This window comes from Oncorhynchus mykiss, chromosome 15 (genome assembly GCF_013265735.2).
Source record: "Oncorhynchus mykiss isolate Arlee chromosome 15, USDA_OmykA_1.1, whole genome shotgun sequence".
NCBI classification, from domain to species: domain Eukaryota; kingdom Metazoa; phylum Chordata; class Actinopteri; order Salmoniformes; family Salmonidae; genus Oncorhynchus; species Oncorhynchus mykiss.
In genome coordinates this window covers 57,821,692-57,838,854 of record NC_048579.1, presented here as the reverse complement: position 1 = coordinate 57,838,854, position 17,163 = coordinate 57,821,692, and the positions used below count along the sequence as shown (strand labels likewise).

General features: G+C 40.4%; 2 protein-coding genes across 2 annotated transcripts; both read left to right on the top strand.

Moving 5' to 3' along the window:
- Nucleotides 1-904: 904 nt before the first annotated feature.
- On the top strand, nucleotides 905-6,211 carry LOC110490409 (fibroblast growth factor 4B). Its single transcript, XM_021563790.2, has 3 exons — nucleotides 905-1,688; nucleotides 2,198-2,301; nucleotides 4,869-6,211. Exons 1-3 carry the CDS (start codon nucleotides 1,349-1,351, stop codon nucleotides 5,046-5,048), a joined length of 624 nt encoding a protein of 207 aa, XP_021419465.1. The 5' UTR covers nucleotides 905-1,348; the 3' UTR covers nucleotides 5,049-6,211.
- Nucleotides 6,212-11,216: 5,005 nt separating this feature from the next.
- LOC110490854 (fibroblast growth factor 23-like) lies at nucleotides 11,217-12,425 on the top strand. Its single transcript, XM_021564286.2, has 3 exons — nucleotides 11,217-11,451; nucleotides 11,558-11,661; nucleotides 11,979-12,425. The coding sequence occupies exons 1-3, from the start codon at nucleotides 11,217-11,219 to the stop codon at nucleotides 12,423-12,425; spliced, it is 786 nt and encodes a 261-aa protein (XP_021419961.2).
- The last annotated feature ends 4,738 nt before the right edge of the window (nucleotides 12,426-17,163 follow it).

Sequence of the window (17,163 nt, the reverse complement as noted above, 5' to 3'; positions counted from 1 at the left end):
TTAACAACAGTCATTGCTTATTGTATAGTAATGGAGTATTTTATGTTATTTCACAAATAGAATAACAGTCCATATCCACTTCTGGAATTACAAAAATCAGGCTACTCAACTCCATTCCTGTAGACCTATACAAATACAATGCAATATTTGCTAATAACATGTTAATACAATGTTACAGGCTAAAATCTTATTTCTCATGGAAACCAGTCTACATTCTGATTTTAAGAAATGTATAGATATGAATTATGTAGCTTACAAAATGCTTTGTCTTTTCAAATTGAAAATGTTGCCAAAGCAAAGCAATGATTTCATATAACTGTTGTTTGTGTATCAGCAACAGCGCCCCTCTTAGTGGTTGCCAAGGTATGACTTGACTTGTGCTCCTTGGCACCCAGAGCACTTGGGGAACCACGTAGCATGGCACTCTCTGACGTATGGGCATTCCCCGCGGTATATGTATTATGTAGTCTGTTCAAGGCTGACAATAACACCGCGTTTTCCAGTATCCCGAAGTTTGAGGGGGAGAGGGTGAGGGAACCCGGAGACAGAAAAATCACTCATATTCCTGTGACATGTTAATATGGGTTTTCCTTTTTTAATCGGTGACAAGTGCATTCTCTATATAATAAACTTTCTAGACATTCCGAAATAATAAGAAGAAATATGTCCAGGCATTCCGAAATGTGTTGTTGTGTAAACTTCCTGAACAAACAGCGAAGGAAGTGGCGGACAGGATTGCCATTGCTCTCCGGTGACTACTGGACTGTTTTTACACCTTCATTCTAAATAAGGAAGCAGCCTGTCAGACATATGACCAGCGTCCCAATTTGGGCTCGGTCAAAGTACCCCATCGCATCCCATGATTGCTCAACTCTACCCAATGAAACTCCTCTCCCCCTGCCCCATCTCACATGTGAGGTGACAGCGGCTGCACATACTCTCATCAGACTTGCAGCTCAGCGCTTGCTGCATACACTTGCTGGGTTGTAACTTTTTCTTCCTCTCTCCCCTCCCTCACTTCGACGGGCAGCAATGAAGTCAGAGTGATGTCATATAAGGATGCGAGTGCCTGGCAAGGTGACATAGGTTTTTGGTGAGTGGTATTCTCCACAGCCAGCGTTGCCTATCGAGAGAGGCGCGGAGCTGCAAAAGATGATCATCACCACCACCTCAAGCTCTGTCACACTCTCTCCTTTCTCTACTCCTCTTTCGGGCTGTCATTTCATGCCAGAAGACCTGACCTGCCTTCCAAAAATAAGCCTTTACCGCCATGCCGAAGGAAGAAAAACAAGAAGAGAGGTATTTTTAGGGCCATTAACTTTGACCACGTGCCCCGAAGGTAAACTGGATGGCCATTGCGCAAAGGTTCTTCATCGGTATGTGCAACGAGGCCAGCACGCACTGGACGTTGACTGCAATTGTTCTCTTGGGGTCTCTATTGGGGATTGTGTCATCATATCCGATTCCAAGCAGGACTAATGCAACTTTATTGGAGCAAAGGTGGGAGACCCTCTTTTCTCGCTCTGTTCTGGGAATCTCTGGGTCGAAATCGGACATGAACTGGGAGAGTGACTATTTGCTGGGCATCAAGAGAGTGCGGCGACTTTACTGCAACGTGGGCATTGGATTTCACCTGCAGATCCTCCCTGACGGCAGGATAAACGGTGTACATAATGAGAACCAGTACAGTGAGTCGCATCCTGAAATGTAATTCCATAGAGAACGTATAATATGAGCGGTCCCAAGTAAAGGCGACTTGAGAGCTCCTTGTCGGTCTTGCATGATATTTAATCATTGGGGTCGACAACATTGAATGTCTCTCAAAGCAAAGACAAATCTATTAAAAAACCTTGTATCAGTCAGTGCTAAATATCTTCCCAGGCCAAAACATGACATGAATGCTTGGACCAATATAGACGCCAACTTATTTTTACACTGGCTCCTTCTGTGGCCCAGAAAAGGATTGCCTTGCACGTCAGAAAGTACAGTTATGATATATATTTATTTGGGCAACAGGAAATGAACAGCATTGCTCCACAAATGATACAGAACAAAGACGATGCATGCAGAGTAGCCACCTACGAGGTTACACCCACCGCTGCATCATGCACGTCTTTGTTCCACCGTAATCAAACGCATTGATACAATGTCAATTTGACAAGGTTCCTCTGTATAACACCATGCTTTGTTTGACTAGGTCTAATAGAGATCTCTACGGTGGAGAGAGGAGTGCTAAGTATGTATGGGGTGAGAAGTGAGCTGTTTGTCGCAATGAACAGCAGAGGAAGATTGTATGGAACGGTAGGTGTGCGCAATTGTATTTCCCTCTATTGCTGGGCATGCTGTTTCTAAGAGAGATGGAGAAAAACGCAATGTGTTTGAGATTAGCTAAATTCTTTGTTAATATGTTATTACAAATGATATTTTATGAAGAATTGGTTTCGTTAAGTAGAGCCTCTGCATTATTTTGTTCTCTCCGAATCAAATATTACCTCACTGATGGGAGCGTTCATGAAGCACGGAATGAATCCATTATAAATTATTCATAATTCCCAATTGCCCAGGGTATAACTTGTTTCAGCATGGTCTTTCTGTAGCCCGTGTAGAATAATGGAAAGGGGTTTTGTAAACGATAACAAACATATAATTCTTATTGAAATATGATCTGTTGAATAAGACGATATAACCGTTGCTTATTGAACTCGTTAGTTAACATTAGCCTAATAGTCCATCAATCATCTAATTGCTTTTCTGGCAGTTGAATGTCTGAAGTTATTTATTGAAGGAATCAATCAACTTTCATGGTAGGACTACTAATCTGAAGTGAAGGAGTTTTAGCATTGATTATATCAAGATTGATTTTATGGCCCATTGTTGAATGAAAATATTGCACCACAGTGTTTGCCTACTGCTGTAAATTGGTCTGAATTGGCAAACATTAGGGTCTGACATTTTAGCCTATAAAACTGCACCCTGCTTTTGTCCTGCAGTCAAAGATGGTTGAGTATGAAGATACCATAAAACTTAAATTAAATGCAGTCTCAAATAGCTGCCTGTTCATTTTAATAGCCTGGCATGTTTCAAATAAACGATGGATCTAAATACATTGTTTACAAGTGAACTTCAGTGCAAATGGTAAAGATTGCGCAATAGAAGATACAGGAGAGCAACAGTATTGCTATGGATGAGACTGCAGTGTGGGTTGACATGGTCGCCTCAATTACAGTGGATACAAAGAGTGAGAGAATGATGCTGAAGCTGAAATTGCAAGTCTGATCTGCAATGGATGTGTTATTATAATGTTTATACTGGTCATACTGGTCACAAAGTGTGGTAGTCTTTTCAACATGTTTTTGAGCAATAGATTCCTTGCTCAAATGGAAGCCTCCAATTCAAACTCCCATTAGACAGATCTGCAAGTGTTATAATGTATGCGCCAGTTGTGTTCGGTGATTGAAGCAAATAAACCGCTCTGGCTATTAATTTAAGTTTTACAGTATGTAGAAACTGCATCTCCAATAGAAATCCCCTATCGCGCTTGTAGGTGATGTCATGGCAACGTTGGCTAGCTAAACTCATGCGCAGAAACACAATCGGTACTAATGGTCATTCGGTGTCGAACTGCGCATGTGCAGGCCACCAATCAAAGGCACTCCTTTGATATAAAATTGTTTTTGACAATTACAACATGTAAGTGTCAGATTTCGAGAAAATTAAAAACTAAGGAAGATTTTTTTTCACTTCTCTCATTGACCTCGCAAGGGTTTCCGGAAGTCTCGCGATGTTGGGCTTCTGGGTTGAGAAACTGACTGAACTGAGTAGTGTTTAGCTGCAGGAAACACATCCAAATCTATTGCCGTGGAGGAGATCTCCAACTTTCTGAAATGTATGTTCAGCTTGACGAGACACTGTAAATCAGCAGGCAATGATTCATCATGAAGTTGATGAACAAGGAGTGTCTGAACTCTTTTTAACCACATTTAGTCCAGTCCTCTGTTTCCTCTGTATTTTGAAAACTCTTGAAATAGTTTATTGTCTGTATGTTTATGTTAGATTGGCAGAAAACCCAATACTTGAATCATGAAAAATGAAAAATTGTCAAAAAAATGATTACTATACAACTTGTAAATGATTGAATATGAATGACTGCGTTACAACATAAATTTAGAGCATATGGTTTTAGAAGTTTGAAGTGGTTATTTAAAGCCAGCATGCAGTCTTTTTAATTAAGACTTTTAAATATCACTGTATGTCTATTTCTTGGAAAATAACTCCAAATATGTTTTTTATAATTTACTTCACTTTTGCCATTGAAATTATGTCTGATCATGTAGGTGGGTTGATATATTTACATAAACAACCATGATTGGTGGATAGGATCGTTTAGACTATAGAGCCTGACCCGTTTACCCCTTCACAGTAGGAGGATACATATGCAAAAAAAAATGGTCAGAATAACCAAATCAGATTATGATGTCATGCTGTGGGCCAAAACTCCATCCCACCTTAACAGACTGAAATTCTAGGCGTTTTTTTTCCAAAAGCTCTTACACTAAAAGGACATTATCATAATTTTCACAATTTCAGTGCGTTATTTCAACCTCATAGTTTGGAAATATCATTACAAAAACTGGAAATCAGGTTTTCGAATGCACTGCCCCTTTAAATAATGAGCAAAATATAATCCATCTCAAATGTTCCCCAACAATATTTGTCTACTGAACTGTGTCATGTGGTCTGGTGCAGCAAGAGAAACTATGCCATCCATCTAAGCTTTTGCCAAAGCACGCTTGTAGTGTAATGTTCATCCTGTGGTCCTCCTAACTTGAGATTTTTGTTGACCTTGTCTCTCCATTTGCCATTTTTAGAAATTCTTCCGGGACGAGTGCAAGTTCAAGGAGACCTTGCTGCCAAACAACTATAATGCCTATGAGTCTTCGGTTTACAAGGGCTCCTACATCGCTCTCAGCAAGCATGGCCGCGCAAAGAGAGGCAACAAGGCAACCACCGCCATGACTGTCACACACTTCCTCCCACGATTATTATGATCAAAGTTGGCAATAACTCACTAATTTGCACATGTGGATGTTCTCCCAGGTAATATAGAATTACACAGTATACATATACACCATTACAAAAGGACTGCAAAAACTACACAAGTATTTATTATCTTTATATATGTATATTTGGATAGCTACCTTTGTATTAGAACTTATGTATGTGTCATTATTTGCTGCTTATCACATATCATTATCGATTGAGGAGTGTAAAGCCTTTGCCAGTCTTTACTTTGATGCGTGCCATAATGGAAGTACGCTTCATCCTGCCCCAGTATCTGTGCGTTAGAGATGTCGATGATGAGTATGACGTGTCTTCTTTCTAACTCCCAGGAAGCTCCAAATCAAACTCCCATTAGACAGATCTGCAAGTGTTATAATGTCAAAATACTTTTAGCTGAGAAACTATCGTAATTTAATCCCGTTACAGCCGGTATGGACTTCCAAAAAAGGACAAACAAAAAATTTACAAGCAACTACATTTTTTTTCCTATTTCGCACCTCCAATGTATTGAGATGTTGTAGACTTCGGACCTGTGCGTGGCATTAATGAGTGATTGGATGTGCTGAATAGGCATTTTTTCTGTTGCTTCTCAATTTTTATTTACACCTTTTCTGGAAGTACATACTGGTCGTAACTTGAGTAAATTAAGATAGTTGTTCAGCCAAACTACATATTTGCTCAGTCAAACTCCATAACAAACGGATTTTGACGTTATAACGCTTGCATAGCTGTCTAATGGAAGTTTGAATCGGAGCTTCCTGGGCTTTAAAGACATCTCTAACTCACAGATACTGGGTCTGCTTTACCCCGGCTCCGGGGTGGATGACTAATATCCTTAGCTTTTAGGAGTGAAATGGATACTTTTTATTACCTCAAAGAACCACTTGACTGGATAAAGAGATGCATGGAGTTACTGTATGCTCAAGGAAATACCTGTTTAGTTTATCCTTTTTCTGAGACCTTTGAGCACTTGCTGGTTTGCTATTTTCAAGCAAAAAGGGGGATTGAGAACGAGACTTCTTAAATGCACTTCCCTTGCTGCACGATGTGAAGGTGCCTTGGTGTTCCCACTTGTGGCCCCCTTAAACTTGCATGTAAGAGACACCCACTGTAGTCAGAAATAGGGCTGACACTCCGAGGGCATCGGGGGGGGGGGGGGGGGGGGGGGGGGGGCAGGTCTATCTCTGGTTTATTTTCTTTTTCTGTTATTAGATCGATTAAGTAATATACACTCTGGTACACAGAGAGAAGACTAGAGGAGAACTCAGCCATGAGTGTGGGGAGGTAGAGAAACTCAGTTGCCCACCCACAGTAGAAGTTTAACCGCCATGTGAGACTCTAGTCTCTCCACAAGGTCATTTAAACATGGTGGGCAGTTATGTGTTACAGACTGGATTCAAACCTCCTTTGTATCAGAGCTCCTTTGCATCATGGCTTGAAATGAACTGAAAAAGGGGCTGGCATAAGAACGCACAATGGAACATGTATCTGCTCACAAACTGGGACACTGCTGACATACCCAAAAGCTTTAGCGTTTGGCTTTGGGTGAGTGTGTGAAATGTAAAATTGCAAGCTTTTGTGCATCGCCATACATAAACACGTCTATTAAGCCAATGAAAAATGATGTAAATATTGACAAATGTGAAACAGAAAAAAAGAACCAGGAACAAGTTTCGTAGTTCAGGTTGCACAGTGACCATCCATGATGGTGCCTGATGTCTTTTATGTTGGTGAGAATCGTTCCCATACATTATTATTTATTTAGTTGTTTGTTAATGTGTTTGGTGAACTCCCAGATCAGTGTGCTCTGCAGCACCATTGCAGTGGCAGAAAGTTGTTGGAAGCTGTAGTTGGATGGTTTTAAATGTAATTACGGGAGGCTCAGTTCCTAGAGTCAATGTGTAGCACTGGACTGAAGGACAGTGCAGTGCCTCATAGTTGATAGTGTTCTTTCCTCTGCTGCTGCTTACTTGAAAACTGAGGCTTCTCATTCTACCCGACCCCAAGTCACCCTCTGGGAATGTTCTCTTTGGTGGAGCCGAGGAGGAGCAGGACTATTTTAACCTAGGAAAGACTTATGGGATGCGGCCTGCTGTCTCTGTTTGTTGAATCCCCTGCAAGAATGTGTCTCATCCAGGATGACTGGCTGCTCCCCACATACTCCCCTTTAACCAGCACCACCCCAGTCTTCAGATACCCCTGTGAAACCCCATGGGGCTGGAGGGACCTTGGGATTCCAGCAGTAACCCAGGAGCTTCTTCTCCTGCTTTAGTCCTTTTTTAGTTCACGGTCAGAGTCATGGACCAGTGTTGACCCTGACTCTGTGTCCAGGGTGGCCTGCTATTTGGGTCACCTCCCATCAAATCAATGTTTGTCTCTATTTGATAGTGTTATCTCTCTATTTGATTCATTTGCAATGAATTTGATGTAAAGCTAGTTGATTGGTTTTAAAGGGACATACAGGGCTGTGCTGGGTTGATTATTTATTTATGGAATTCTTTATGCACTGTTTGAATGGTCTCCATAGAAAGACCATCAGTGGTCTCCAAGATTCCATCTTGTCCTTAATTGCCCTTATAAACGTGGCTTTAAAGCTACAGTCTGTGATTGGTGCATCCATTTTTGGACATTAAATGTAATGTAATGAGCATTTATAGCCATTTATTCTTAAAGAATATAACTTAGAAATGCCTCGTGACCTTAGTTAAACAGTCTTACCCCATCAGAACCCAAAATATAAGCTTGGTCTATTCCACTGTTTGTGAGCAATGTAATTGTAAACAAACACTGTGTTAAAAATAGGTTAAAACTATAAAAACTAGTGGCTAGGCAGCGTTTTGTTTTTCTAATTATAGACTGTAGCTTTAAAAAAAATATATATACAACTGTCATTGTCACTTTTCATATCTGATTGCCTGGCTGAGAATACATGTGTCTGAGATCTACAGTTGTTTGAGTTATGTCTTTAATTTCTCTTGCCGAAGTTCAAACACTTGGTTTGATGCGTCTACCCTGCATTAATGTGAATGCAGATTTCATTTTTTGCTCCTCTCACACCCCTTCCCTCACACACTTGTGCGTAGCCTACATCCGAATACTTCCAGGGAGGGGACCTCTGCAGACTTGATGCAGTACTTGAGACAAAGAGCAAAGTCACTGCAAGTCTCTATCCTCCCAGTTCTCTGTGTCTCTACAGCAGGCCTTGTGGGCCACTGTGACGTCAACCAACCAACTGCTCTTCAGGAATCACCTGGCTCTGCCTGAGAACCAAGGCTCTGATATCAAAAGACTGTGGACAAGAGCTCCCAATCCTATCTAAAACCCTTCCCTTACACTTTCACAGTCTTTACAGAGAGGTCTTGGAACGGTTATTTAAAGATTTTAGTGGCACATTGGAGTATTGCAAGGGAGTTTCATATTGCAGAGTAGCTGTTAAACAATTTCCACAGTTTACAAGAGTCCGTTGAGGTTATTTTCAGGATTGATGGAAGCTTTCTCTAAAGGGCAGCACCTACCTACCTACCTGTACACTTACTAGTGGTGTGCAACAGGAACTTACTTTTTTAGGATGGATTATAATGGACATGCAATGAATCTGTCACATGGTATTGTGGCCTGGATCAAATCTCCTTTTCCTAACATGTTGTAATGAGAATCTATGTACTGCAAGTAAATCCTGTTTGTCTATTGGTTAAAGAGTGTTCTCAGAGATCAGACTAAAGACTTATTGCCGCTTTGACTGCATGTGGTATTACATGAAAACATTCTGGGATAGTTTTTGACATGGGTAAAAGTAAAAACGAAAAGAAATAATCAGATACATTGTTCTGATAAAAGTGAGGCAAATATGTATTTAATAAGTTCAATGTGAGTTCATTTAACAGCTAAATCCTCATGTCGACATACCAGGGTGTGAAGTGTGTGTGTGTGTGAGAGAGAGTCTTGCACACCCTCCCTCAAAGTCAACAAGATGTCAAAGGTGCACCTTATCAGAGATCTTGAAAATATTGAAAGTAGTGCTGCTTGTGAAAAGTGAAAGTTTGCTATCTTAAAGTAGCTTATAAAATGCTGTCTTTCCTATGTCTGAGCATGGTAACGGGATAGTGAGGCAACTAAAAGCTGGAAGCCTAAAGATTACCGGTTGATATTCTGTTCCCTATCAGACTTGACCAAAACATATGACCGCAATAAATTCTAGTTCTTTTTGAAAATTATTTGTGAAATGCGTCAATTAACTTCAGCAGAGAAGGCATCCTGTTATCATGCTCCGCTAACTCTTAAAGCTGTCTGAAGCCCACCAAGCTTGATTGGGAGTGTGTCTGCATGTGTTTCCCTTGTGTGTTTCGGCAAAACTTTCGTTCTCTTGGTTTTGTACCCCTGCACTAAGGGGAGTGAACTTCCACCTATGCCCCTTCTCTCTGTTAACATATACCTCACCTTCTGCCTTAGTTTTAATTTGTTATGACGATTGTAAAATAGTAGACTTCTGCAATCATTTATTTCTGAAAAACTGATGAGGCTACGTAAGAAAACTAATATATTGAAAATGTTTTTCCTTTTATTTTTGTACGTATGTGCTGTGCACAGCATTCTACTGTATTCCTGAGATACCAATAAACGTTTGTTTTATACTTCTTGTTTTCTTGGTTTCTTATTGAGCCCGGGGCTGGAATGTCTTTGTTAAAGGTGACAGAGAATAATGTACACGTCACCTAGGAGAGATCAACTTGATCTCTTCCTAGCACCTCCCACACAAAGATGAGTGACTTACCAAACATATAGTGTGTAATGCACACTGACCAGTGCACTGTGCCCTCTACAGCCTATTGCAATACTTAAGGTGATCTACTATTTTAAGGTTCAGGGGCACTGCTCTGCAAAATGTTACCCCTGAACCCCCTTATAGAATGTTAACACTTCTTATGTTGAAGCACCAACAACAAAGGCAAATCTGCAGCAGTTCATGCTTGGAAAAGTGTCTAACATGAAATGCGTCAATTAACATCATGTCTGAAGATTAGATTTGATCAACTTTATTGTCCCACCAGGGGGAAATTAATTTAGTCAGGTGCTTAAAAAACCAAGTACATAAAACATAGAAACAGACTAATTAAATGAATTTGTAAGTGCTATAGTCTACATATATGAAATAAGATAGTTATGACAGGTCATTTTATTTTTATTTGGTCCGACACTAGGACCCCCTGTGCCGTCCATATTGTGGCATAGATTACCTTGTGGTTCCCTCTGCTGGTCAAACTCTGTAATGGTGGAATTGTTTGTGATGGGAAGTTGACACCAATGACCATAAGTTATTTAAGGGGGCAGCTCATCGTCACATATACACACAGTGTAATGTTAATTTGGAGCTTAATTAGTATTATTCAGGCATGGATTTATGTTTTTATAATTAAATAGAAAATGTTAGATAGACATACAGCACTACATTAGATCTGTGTTTTTAAATGGTCAAATATGTATCTGAGTTTAAGATGTTGTCTTATCATTTAATTCAAACAGATTGTACCATAATGTTCAATTACTATCATAAAATTACGGTTTCAAAACATTAGAATGGTGTTGGGAATAGGTTTTATAGATTAGGGACAGGAAACCTTTGGAATTGGTTGTATAGATTATCTTTAGCCTTATAAAATGGGTAAAACTGGACCCAAAAAAGGGCTTAACCTTGACTCATTGTTTTTTTTCTATACCTCCAAAAAATATGGTTAATAGGTAATTATAATATGCTTACTGGACAGAGGGGTATATTTCACACACTGAAATGACAGAGGGTACATGAGTCCAAGGATCCTGATTGTGAACGTTTTTATGCGTGAAAAAAAAAGACGTCACTGTACAGACATTGCTCAAGGAGACTACTACGTTATTTGGTGACCAATACCTATTGACAAACATTCAGGTGGAGATGCACCCCCTTCCTTCCGCCGAGAGAAAGACCCACATCTGCGTTGGGGGCGAGCGCTGCGTAGGCTAAAGGATGTGAGCAGGAGTGGCATTTGAGTCCCTTTAAATAGAGCCGTTCTCAAACTTTGGACCATCAGATCAGCTGAAGTTTGCAAACAGTTTGCGGCAGAACTCACAGCTACATCCGAAATCTCTGTGATACATTTTCAGTGTTCTTTGGGGAAAATATGGAAATAACCAAGACATCTGGGATGAGGGACGCCGTCCTTGTGCTCTTACTGGCTGTTCTTCAGGGATTTCGACTTGTGGATGCCCTTCCAAACCCATCACCTCTCCTGGGATCCAACTGGGGGAATCCGAGAAGATACGTACACCTGCAGACGTCTTCAGACGTGAACAATTTCTACCTTGAGATCCGTTTAAATGGCCACGTGCGCAAAACTACACTTCGAAGCTCATACAGTAAGTTCTAATTACATTTTTGCCGTTTGGTTTTGATTGAAATGTGGTTTTAAATCTTTGTCTTTAATCTGCTTCTATAGGCTAACACAATTCATTTTGTCAACAGGTGTGATTTTATTGAAGGCGGAAACAAGAGAGCGCGTGGCGATACTTGGAGTCAAAAGTAACCGCTACCTGTGCATGGATGCCCTGGGAAACCCCTTCAGCTCTGTAAGTAAATGCCACATTTCATTATCCATTGAACTGAAATACATGTTTTCTTGACATTTAGAATAAGACTCGTGAGATTATTGAATGGCACTTTTTCCTCATTTGAACTTTTCATGACATTAACCTAAAATGCGCTTTTACGCACGGATTTCAGACCACTTTTATCCAAACACACAGCCTATATTTGATCCTTTTTTGTTTTGTTTTACACTGGTCGAATCGTTCTTGTGTTTAGCACTCAAGCAACACTTACACAATTAAGTTAATGGATATACGTTTCTAAATTGCCGTTTTTACGTAAATGTATCTGTTTACAGACTGTTTGCCACAAGGAAGACTGTCTTTTTAACCACAAGTTATTGGAAAACCACCGCGACGTGTACTACTCTTGCAGAACTGGTATTCTGCTCAACTTGGAAGGGATAAAGCAAGTGTTCACAGTGGGTCAGAATCTACCGCAAACCTCCCTCTTCCTATCGGAGAAGAACACGGTGCCACTGGAGCGCCTCTTGCACCGGGAGAAGAGAAACCGGGTGGTTGACCCTTCTGATCCGTACAACATGCCGGGGCAGACGGAGGAGGATGAGGACTCCCGGGCTATGCCGGAGCTGGATGACACCTTGGAGATGGACCAGGAGGCTGAACTCCCCGAGGGACGCAACATCTCCAGGGAGACCCCCCAATCTCCCTCCGACGACCCGTGGAACGTGCATTCCCTAAACCCCCCTCCCAGCCCCCGTATAATGAATGCAATGGTGGGATAAGAGGACAGGACACTTGCCGTTGTACACCTGGTTTTAAGAATATAAATTGTGTGCGCGTTCACGTTGGATCTTTTCCAGCTGGTCTGGAAACAAACCCCAACTATTACACCTGTGAAAGTCTGACCGTGACAGGCTTATTAGAGCATATTAGTCATTTGTATATAGTCATAAGACGGAATATTGTATTTTGTTCATTTTTCACTATAGCACAGTAGCTAGTGGGTATATAACTATTGGTTTCCGTGCTTTTTAATTCTAGGACGCAAATTCTGCACGAGTGCGCTCTGTTTACGGGATGGATTCTTATGAGAATCATGCTGAAACCCGAAATATTTGTGCGTCTTCTTCGAAGAAAAAAAGTAAGTTGAGCTGAAGTCACTTTATTAAATGTTTTACAATGTAAGAAGCCTACAAGAAAATACTCGGGTTATCAAATCAAGCTTTATTTATACAGCACATTTCAGACATGGAACGCAACACAATGTGCTTTACAGGAAAAACTTTTTGAATTTTTTTTTTACAAACTATGAAAATAGAAGCTGAAATATTTACTAAACAACAAACATGAGATAAAAAACAAAAGATGACACAAACTGAACAACAAAAAAATGACCCCAATGAAAAGCAAAGCTAAAATGTGTGTTTTAAGATCTCTTTTCTATATGTCCACAGTTCTGACCCCTCTCAGGTTGTCTGGCACGCCTCTCCATGCTTCTTGGTCCTAGGCTTTGGGATAGTTAAAAGGCCAGTGCCATTGGACCTGAGGGCCTTAACATAAAAGTATGTCTAACATGTATTGAGGTGCACAATCGTGGATAGATTTAAAAACCAATAGAAGAATCTTAAAATGAATTCTAAAACTCACAGACAGCCAGTGCAGAGACCTTTAAAATTGGTGTAATGTGTAGCGGTGATGCAGCATTCTGTATGTTTTGCAGTTGACCATTACAGTTGTAGCATTACAGTAGTCAAGCCTGCTTGAAATAAAAGCATGGATGAGTCTCTCTATCAGCCTGAGTGAGAAACGGGCGCACCTTGGCAATGTTCCTCACATGGTAAAAAAGCTATTTTGGTCAAATTCCTAATGTGTGATTTGAAATTTAGTTCAGAATCTGAAAGAACATAGTTTTTTTTACCTGGTTGTTTTATCTTTATTGCCCGTGAATTAAAATGTGTGCCTAGATTCTCTCTCTGGGCTTTGGCTCCAACAATAAGTACCTCATTCTTCTCTTGATTTAGCTGGAGGAAGTTGTGAGCCAACCAAGTATTTATATAATAATTTATACATGTAGCTAAAATCCTCTGGTGACACAGAAATGTAAAGTTGTGTATCGTCTGCGTAGCAGTGAAAATCAATTCTGTGCTTTCTGACGGTGCCAAGGGGTAGCATATATAAACTGAACAGTACCAGACCCAAAATCAAACGTTGTGGAACCACATGATATGTATTTTCTCCGAGTTTTGTTCACCAAGGGTGACAAAGAACTCTTGACCAGTTAAATAGGTCCTAAACCAATATAGAACTGGACCTGAGAGGCCAACCCACCTCTCCAGTCTGTCCAGAAAGACATCATGGTCAACAGTGTCAAACGCAGCACTTAAATCTAAGAGTACAAGGACAGATTATGATGATGATGAAACTTAAACATATTCCATATAGAATTAGGTCTACTACAATGTTTAATATGCCAGTACGCCTACATGTTATAGGCCATTTAATTTAAAACTGGAATGAATGGTAGGCCTACAACCTACAGGGTATCAGAACACATAGAAAGTATAGGTTGGTGATAGGTGCTAGCCAGCAAAAGCAAGCAACAAAGCCAATCCCAATAAAGTTGAAAGTATTTATTTATTTAAATCTATTCATTTATCGTTATTTCTAGTATTTATATGGATGCTTAACTGTTAAAGAGGAATTCTGAGTTGGCCTTTGATGGGATATAGCTTCCATTTCCCCAGAAAACCAGATATGGGGACTCAGCTCAGGCGTTTATTTTATGGCTGCTACATTAGGTTAGTTGTGAGTAAGCTGTGTATGAGTATTGGTGACATTTATCTTGAAAAAATGAAATATTATGAACAAAATATGACTATTTTCAATGTATTTATTTTTGGGGATTATATTTTAGATAAATATTTTAGTACTTAAGGATGAAAAACTGCATACCTGATATCCCCATGATGTCACAATAGCAAGCAAATGCAGTTCTGGGTGGAGAAAAGGCATACTCTGTTTTGTTCCTGAATCGTCTGAATAGACTTGATATTCACAGTAATCTACAACGTTAGGGACTTTGTAATTATATAAATTACAATAAATCCCATAATCAGCAATATAAGATTTTTCATGTGTTATTTTGCTTATGTTTAGAGCTTGCAAGAAATCTATTTCACTGTACTTGTGTATTTGACATTAAAACTTAACTTGCTGTGTGTTGCTGTTTGAAAGGTTAGCAATCGCACCAGTGGGCATAAAGTTGGCTACAGTCAAACAAGCTGATGGCTATCGAGAATTCAAACAAAAATAAATTAGACGTCAATTCACCATATTCTCTTTCATTGACTACTTCGATGTCTAACTTGCTTGCTTATAGGACTTTGAATGCAATGTCCTGATATATTTAGTGCTCAAATCTGTTTTTGTAATTTGTTATAGGCTGTTTTTAAGGACATGTAAATGTGGTTTATTTGGCCAACATCCCTAATTTATAGATGGTGCTGGCTACGCCAGGTTGGATCTGATTGCATATCAGTGGTGGGCCGTCAGGGCCAGCAAGGCCTTCTCTACATCATCCGAATATATATATTTTTTAAATATATTTTCCCACAAATATATATTAAATTATTCCCCAGAGTAAGAGTTATACTCTTAATTTCATAGCTTTCCTCTTGGTTGCACTGCTTCCAGCCCCAGGTTGAGATTTGGAGGGCTGGTCTTTATGTTAGATCTTTTATCCAATCATATTCAGCCATCATGTGTTGCCAGGGGTCTAAAATCTGCCCTCAGGCCTTCAGAATCAACAGTGCGGGCGCTTGTAGCTTAAAGTGAATGGAAATTAACATTTAGTGTCAACCAATCAGCTTTAGAGTTGGCTATTCTACGCCTGCTGGCTGGCTCCAGTGTTACACAGGAGCCAGCTAGCAGGCCTAGTGCGTGCACGTCTTTTGATTGGATTACCAATATTGAGAGGCAGGTCCTATATGGGCAGGTCTATGCAGAACCTCAGAACTAGGAAACTGAAATTGATAAACTAATTAATTTGCGCACTACTAAGCTGTTTTTTCAACCCACAATGGCGGAAGGAGAAGATATCGATTTGGTCGAGGATATAATTATAACGCCATTCTCAAGACAAACTTGTCAAGAAAAGACATTGTCAGGAGAGGTCGACGCCGACGCTACAAAGCCTGTCACAGGCGGGAAAGGGGTTCGTTTCACCACTTTCAAAGTTCCAACTACGAGCGCTATCAATGGCTCACAGGCTCCGAGAAGCACTGCAAACTGTACTGCTGGGAATGCCTATTATTTGCAAGTGATCGATTTGGTGTTTGGAGCCACACTGGCTTTGCAAACTTGAGTTGTCTAACCAAGGCAGCAATGAGACACCAAAGTACGGCTGGGTACTTACAAGCAATGGTGCTTTTGAAAACTTTTGGGGACACCCAAGTGGATCTACAGCTCAACGAACAAGCGCGCAGGGCAACGAGGCTGCACAATGAAAAGGTATTGTACTCTTCCCCTGCAATTCTCTGAATAAAAATGGCAATTTCAAGGTGACGCAACGCCTGGTTATACTGCGTTTCTGTCTAAATGTATAGTGTCTAGAGCCATGGCATCATAATGATGGTAATAAGAGGTTGATTAAAAATTCACATGAAAATCTGTTACCAACTGGATGGAAACCTAGCTATAAACACCAAAGTCTCTGGCAAGTGTGCTAGTCATGTGTCACTTTGATTATGCCTGCACATCATGGTTCACCAGAATAAGCTACCAGCCTAACAAGCTTGTAATATTTGTACTTAAACTCCCCACTCATACTCATCCGGAGGTTGATTATTTTGCATCTCTATTTCTGTAATGTGTCTGGATCTATGTACACTGAACAAAAAAATAAATGCAACATGTAAAGTGTTTGAGGTGAAATAAAAGATCCCAGACATTTTCCATACTCACAAAAAGCTTATTTCTCTCAAATGTTGTGCACAAATGTCAGCGTATGCGCTACTGGTGTTGAAGTCAGGTGCAGGAGAGCAGAGTTGTGATCAGGCGCACACTTTATTCGGCAGAAGTAAACAACAGACGGACGCAACAGCGTCCAACAAACCTCCAGCCAAAGGCAAAATGTTACGACTTCTAGGAGTGGTGGGTAAAAACAGGACCCAAACAGTCCGGAGAAAATGAGAAAATAGCACATCCACAAAACGAACAGAGAAACAAGCCCGCACAAAAGCAGGCGGGCATAACCGGGCAAAACCCAAACAAGAAACAATAATCAATAAGACAAAACCAACTGTTCGAGCGCTGCCCGAACAGGAAGCAACAAAGTCACAAATAAGCAAAAATGTTTAACAATCAAACATCCTCCGGGTTGAAACATAGTACCCGGGAAAAAAACAGCTAGGCGAGTCAATACAAAACACGTAACAAAACAATCCCACACAAAGACATGCGGGGAACAGAGCCGCCCAAACAAGGAGGGGAGCCGACTTCGGCAGAAGTCTTGACAGTCAT